General features: G+C 34.5%; 1 protein-coding gene across 1 annotated transcript; it reads right to left on the bottom strand.

Moving 5' to 3' along the window:
• Positions 1-742: 742 nt before the first annotated feature.
• Positions 743-5401, bottom strand: sla1a (Src like adaptor 1a). Its single transcript, XM_057354977.1, has 8 exons — positions 5143-5401; positions 4440-4542; positions 3745-3838; positions 3486-3572; positions 3158-3261; positions 2854-2985; positions 1846-1972; positions 743-1723 (listed from the first exon to the last, which is right to left on the bottom strand). The coding sequence occupies exons 2-8, from the start codon at positions 4507-4509 to the stop codon at positions 1519-1521; spliced, it is 819 nt and encodes a 272-aa protein (XP_057210960.1). The 5' UTR covers positions 4510-4542; positions 5143-5401; the 3' UTR covers positions 743-1518.
• Positions 5402-7039: the final 1638 nt, after the last annotated feature.

The raw sequence follows: 7039 nt of genomic DNA, 5'->3' as shown, positions 1-7039 counted from the left end.
TCCATACGCCTCCGGATGGTGAAAACAACATGATTCCACTCTCCTACATAACGTCATTTAGCTTCACCTTTTGTTGTTGTTTCGAACATATTCCATATTGTGGCTTTAAAACTCATCTATTCAATACTCTCTCAAACTAACACTTTCCATCTTTTCTGAACTTCTCACCTAAAGGCTAACTGATCATTTTTGATGTAATTGTATGTCCTTATCTATTTGTGTTATCGTCAATTATTTGTTAATATGACCTTTTTTTGTGATCTGTTGTTGTCAACTATCTGTAGATATGATGACTTTTTTATCCATTTTTTTGACTGTGTGAATGTTCCTTTTTGTGAAGCGTCATTGGGTTCTTGAAAGGCGCTATATAAATAAAACATTATTATTATTAAATTGATCCAATTAAAACAATAAAAGTCATCAGATGATGAAGTGGTTAATGAAATCATGATAGTTGCTGCAAGTGTCTCTTACCATATGCTGTTGTCAGCTCTTTTCATTGTGCGTGTGTTGCATGTAAACTTCTGATAGGTATGAAAGTCTCTAATTAACATTCCAGATGGTTACCATTAAGATGAAGCTGCTGAACACACTGTATGGGAACAATAACATCAGCCAGCACGGGAGTTTTTTTGTGTGGCGGTTTGGATAGATAGAGGATCAACGTGTTTCCTAATTGAGATGTACAATTTGAAAGTCTTTCATGTCCTGAAAAGTGCTAAACAGACCAAGAAATATAATATCATTTAAATAAAGTGCAAAAGGAAATATTTATTGAATAATAAATTCCTTTCATGAAATGTGTCACTGACAAGTTTGAAATAAGCAGTGGCTTTTGATAAAGACATATGTGCATTAAATTATCACATGCTGACACATTCACACACACACATCCACAGAAACCAATAAAGCTATAAAAGAATAAAGTTCTGTATGCTTGATTGTATTACATTCTTCTGCTGCATAACCCAACTATATAGTTTAAATTTCATATTCATATTCATATATATGGAAGAAATGTGTGCTTGACAGACAAATTATAAAGAATGTGCGACCCTAAAATCAAATCAAACTTTGTGCCTACGGACAAATAAGCCTATTTAATAACATTTATGAAATACTTTGACAGTATTTTCAAGTTACTCTAACTTATATTTAAAATTTTATTACATTACTGTAGTACAGTAATGAGAATTTAATCAGAATGACTGTTGAGAAAAATAATAAAACAGATCCAAAGTAACATCTGGAAGCACTGCAGACATGAGATTCATGAGAAACACAATGCAGTGCAAAAGTATTACATTTACATTTATGCATTTGGCAGACGCTTTTATCCAAAGTGACTTACATTGCATTATATTATCATTTTTTTTGTTTCTGACTATGTGCAATCCCCTGGGATGGAACCCATGACCTTGGCATTGCTAGTGCCATGCTCTAACCACTGAGCCACAGGAAAGGAAAGTATTATGACTCCAAACAAATGTGCAGGTGTTCAAAGTCTATAGTCATCTGCTAATTGTCATCATCTATATCCACATTATCATGGTAGGGTATCACGTAGATAGACTTGCTCTTCTTCTTGCGGTCTTTGGAGTTCTCGGGCTGAGGTATCGATGTTAAAGACATATAAGCAGCTATGCTGCTCCTCACCCCATAGCTCATCGTGTTATCTTTGTTGTCCACCAAATCCACTTCATTTGGGTTAATTAACTGTGACCTAGTCATAGCGACACATATGTACCAGTTTAGTACCAAGGCTACACAAAATGAAGCTCTAATAAAGTCTCATAATAAAGCTAGAGAATATGATCAGCACAATTCTGTAAGCGAACTTGGTACCTGTTTACTTTCTTCCAATCCAAGTTACGGCGCATCACTATGGGCAGGTCTTGGGTTGTGCTCGGGGCAGAGACCGATAAAGCCAAACATGGAGCGCTGAGAACACAACATATACCGTCGGAAGAGTCTGAAGAGAAACCACATCAGCATTAATAACTTCACAGTTTTGTCTGCATTTGACTTCAGCATCCTGTCTCTGGGTGACCAAGGTAGAGACATAAGTGAGACCAAGGGCCTCATTTATAAAATGAAGCATATTAACCGTCCTAAATTTGATCTTACGATCAATTCTGAAAGTGCATACATGTGATTCATAGAACGAAGGTATGGCACGCACAGAAAAAGTCCGTACGCCTCTCTTTCAGATGTGAAATCTAAAAATCGCGAATGATGTTGAAGTTGTGCACAGCTGAATTGTTTCAGATCTTCCTCTTGTAAACGATGTCTAATTAATGTCATTGACATACTGTATAAGAGAGCACCTGCAACATGCAAAAACTTCATAAATTGACAGAACACGGGCAGCACTCAGACAAAGTGCGTATGTCTGGTCAGGCCCTGACGTGGCGCTAAGCACTTTTACACATCAAAGACCGTTTTTATAAATATGAATGTTGCCTTGGATTTTTGCATACGCACACTCTACGATCAAATCTATGTGTACGCACGTTTTATAAATGAGGCCCAAGACTAGTTATTTAGACTTTTATTTAGTGTTGTATTATTTATTTAATTTCTATTTAGGTTTTATATTTGTACGTATATTCCTCGCATTTTGATCATTAAAGCACAAGAAATATGACATTTTGTAATAACATTGGGACGTGTTGTCACTATATGGGGTAAGATGTCAAAAAGAAATCTGCCATTGAACAGCTTCTAATAGGCTTTTTCAGCAAATTATGAAACGTAATGAAATAGCAAGGCCATGTTCAAAAGTGTCAAACCATTGTCCAACAAAAAAATGATAAAAATGAAAAAAAAATATCTACTACATTTAGTTCTCACCAGAGTAGTGATTGACCATGTCCTCTAGACACTGGAATGTAAGACGTGGTGAGATATAAAACCAGCTGTTAGTCAGACGAAATATTTTATAGTGCTTGACGGTCCTGTGTCGCACTGACAGAGAGTACACACCTAGAGAAAATATCAGCCATTAGCTTATAGTTAAAAAAATGTTGATATCAAAATGTTGATGTCATTTATGCATACGTTTAGGCTGTGTGTGAGCATGTCACATCCGCCATCATCTTCCTGTGCTCAGTACTAAATGTACAAAGATTCAACGGAAGAGTTTTAGTATACTAACCTTTCTCTCTTGGACTTTCTCTCATAAGAAAAGATCCAACACCATTACCAGGTAATGACAGAAGCTCTTCTGCCTTCTGTCTCCCAACCCCCTCAAACAGCCATCTTTAGAAACATGACATACATGTGTCAAAGGGGAAATGCTGTTAACACTTTAACATATACCGTGAAGACATTCTCTTAAAGCACAACACAATCTCTCTATTAGTGACAATGAACATTTAAAATTCATGCATTTATCCCATTTTATATACACCCAAAGGTGAACGTTTTGTATGAACTGGCTTTATGAAGTCTCTTTGCAGATAACAATGCACACTTAGGCCTACCCATGATAAACTTTAGCCACATGATTATTTGGAATGTAGTTCTCAGTTCCTGTTTGCGAAGAGCGAACTTTCCACCAGCAACCCTCTCTGTAAGGCAATAAGTAAATTAAAGATCACGATATATGGAGAGTAAATATGAATTTATATGCATATTTATTTATTTTAGTAAAGCATTTTGCAATGTGATCATTGACATCAGTTTGCCGTTTATTAACACAAACACATTATATTTGAATATTTGCTTTAAAATTCTGCTTACTGAGAAATACCCTTGAGTCGTTCCCCAATTTTATAGATGGGCTCACTGATGTTCCGACAGGGATAGTCAGAGATCACCACGAGGTTGTCACAGTCTTTAAGCGTAGAATCAAAAGATAAAAAGTATTAATGAAAAGTATTAAGTACACATTAAATAGAGGGACCACTAGAGGGACTTGTACTTGCTTACCCAAAGTACTTTTTTTGTTAAATGTGTTTTTTGGCATTGTTATTTTTCACATATTAATTATTTGTGTAGCTTAAGGGGATAGTTCACCCCAAAATGAAAATTCTGTCTTCATTTACTCACCCTCAAGTTGTTCCAAACTGTACATTTCTTTGTTTGGTTGAACACAAGAAAGATATTTGGAAGAATGTTAGCAGCTGAGAATTCACCATTGACTACCATAGTAAATAAATAAGACATTCTGAATAATTTAGGACAACAAACAGATCTGGGGCACCTTTGACAACCATTTTAATTTTTTCTACTAAATGATGTCCCAGAAATGTCAGTTGCTAACATTTTATTAAAAATGTCTTTCTTTGTGTTCAACAGAACAAATACATTTATGCGGAACAACTTGAGTAATTCCCTTGAACTATTGACTAAAAACTACTGATATGCACATTTACCGTGTGACAACAAGCCTGGTCTACCACCGTACGTATTCAAGTTGAAAATGCATAGCTTACCATTAAACATTGTGTCCAAGGTGCTAGTCCCTGCATATTTCTTTTCCTGTCTTTTTATTGCATTCCCCATGACGGCCGTTTAGAGCTCCCAGCCCTTTAGATGCTGGAAATGTAAATTCATATTTTACATTCATACACCGCATGAGATCTAGTCAACTAATGCAATCGCTGTTAAATGTAGCAACTTCCCTTCAAAGTGTAAAACACACTAACTAGAACGGGGAAGCTGCGGGGAGCCTGTGTTTACCACTGTTTCCACTCGACTCCTTCCTGATAGTTTTAATACGGCATTAAATTCACATTTACAATGCGACATAAAATGTTCAAGTGTTTCATCAAAAACCCATTTGTATTATGAGTCATTCAACTGCCGTGTTTGTGATGAGAACATCACATACTGTAGAGCACAATCTACATGATGGTTAAGTCACGGTTTGAAAACTAAAAACAGATATAATCAAAACGGTGTGCAGCAAACTTTATTGCAGTGTCCACATACCCATAAAAATTGAAATTTTGATATTTGATTAAATATAATATATGTTCTATCAAACCATACACAGTTCAAATATTAAACCCTCAAATATCACCCAACATTCTAAAGTGACGTTTTATTAAGAAAAACAAAATAAAAGTCAACGCAACATTTTTTATTTTCCACTGAAAAGCAGAAATAAACACGCATATAAATCAGTTTCTTTACCTCTCAGAGTAAGCAGTTACATATCTGTTTTTCCTCCCAGAAGACAGAGCTTCATTTCTGGTTGGCTGCTCGTAATAAAGTTGAAGCAGATGATTCAAAGTAAAGAAATACTGGCCTGGTCCAGACCCGATGCCAGCTGTGTTACGTTCTGAGTGGCCTGCAACACACTGCAAGCTTATCTGAACTAAACACACACAGCCACAGACTTCCTCTGCTAAAATGAGGAAGACCTTCCTAACTGTGTTTCCTTCACTCCCACAACATGCACCAAAAGAAATTGTGGATTATGAATTTATGCAAATAAAAACTGGTATAGTAGTCTGTAATGTTCATGTTTCATTTTATATCTTTGTTTATTTAAGTTATTGTTGCCGCCATGAGCGTCATTGAATGTTGTGCAACTTCCTGTATTTGGCATTAGTGGGTAAGTGTCTTGGTCCTTGCGCTTTTGTGTGAGATGCAAACATACTGCCAAGCATTACTGTGGTTTTCATGTCCAGTTGTAAAAAGAAAAGAACATTTTTATTGTTATTTATGATTCTGCATTTGAAATAGCACTTACTGTATGTGTTAGACCTGTTTTTTACATGTTCTTTTTTGCACTACAAAGTTCATATTTTGTTATGATGTTCTTTTATTTCTAGCACATAAAGTACAGTAGTAGCCAAAAGTGAACTTGGGGCAATTGGTATCTTTTTATTCAAATGTATTATTAAAATGTATTAAAACCTTTGTATTCATGTTGCATAATTGTACTTGGGTATAAACTAAAGCTCAGCTTTGAGAAGATTTCCTAACACAGGTGCAAAGTTGATAAAAAACATAGTTAGGAGAATAGGTATAAAATATTGCTTAAATAATTTAACTTAAAGTAACTTAAAACAGCTTTCGTTTTAGGCTACAATTACCCAACACCCTGTTAACAGCTTGCTTTGGACCAAATTCTATATTAATGTTAGATAATGTGAGTCAGACACATCCATTTTTTTCATTTGTCTCATCTTGCAGACAGCTGGAAGAACTTTTCTGTAAATCTTATCATGAAGTGATGTGTAAAGTCAAAAGCACTACATAAATCATTTGGCTTGTTTTAATTTTCAGAGTTTTGACTTTTTTGATAAAGGCTTTTATCATTTTTGTCTCTAATCATTTTGTTATGAGAAGAAAGCTTCTTCCATCACTCATAAAATAACCTTTAATTAAAATAAGATTTTGCTTGCTTTATTGAAATGATGGATTTTGTCAGTTTAATGGGAAAGAGGACATTAATTGCAATTAAAGTAAAATCATTGAACCAAAAGATAAGGGCCTGATAAAAACGCTGATTTTATACGTTTTTGCATCTGAACTCTTCAAATAATTTTTTGCGTTTCGGTATGCTGCCACTAGTGGCATTTACCTAGTGGATAAAGTGGCCATTTGAAGGCCTAGATGAAACTAAATACATTTAAAAGTATATTTTCCTTGTAAATATAATTGAGTAACAATATAAATGTGTTTTAGTAGCATTCAAGTGATGTATACATTTCAGTTACACTTTATTTTAAGTGTCTTCGTTAAAGTGCAATTAGCCTACATATTTAAGTACTGAGTAATAATAATTAACTACATGTATTTTCTATGGGTTAGGATTACGGAGAAGCACAGGGGTAATTACATGTAATTATTCTCAATTTATAAATAATAGTAAATACATGTAAAAAGGCACTGTAAAATAAAGGGTTAGGCCTACACCATTTCTATATTATAAAATAATATTTTCACTTCACGATTATTATGGCCAAAAGAATTCCCCAAAATGATATCATAATATCTATTTAAATGTTTTAATGAACTAATAATGCTGTTAGTCAAATTCATTTTTCATTTTGTGTTTTCTCCTTTATTGGCCAATAAA

Source organism: Triplophysa rosa, linkage group LG16, assembly GCF_024868665.1.
Source record: "Triplophysa rosa linkage group LG16, Trosa_1v2, whole genome shotgun sequence".
Classification (NCBI taxonomy): Eukaryota; Metazoa; Chordata; class Actinopteri; order Cypriniformes; family Nemacheilidae; genus Triplophysa; species Triplophysa rosa.
This window is presented reverse-complemented; position numbering and strand designations above follow the sequence as displayed.

Bases quoted from the DNA above. Each gene is read 5' to 3' on its own strand.
- sla1a (XM_057354977.1), bottom strand. From the start codon at position 4,509: ATGGGGAATGCAATAAAAAGACAGGAAAAGAAATATGCAGGGACTAGC. The intron at 3,839-4,439 runs GTAAGCTATGCA...CTACGCTTAAAG, and splicing joins CTTGGACACAATGTTTAATG to ACTGTGACAACCTCGTGGTG. The intron at 1,973-2,853 runs GTGAGAACTAAA...GTTTCTCTTCAG, and splicing joins CATGGTCAATCACTACTCTG to ACTCTTCCGACGGTATATGT.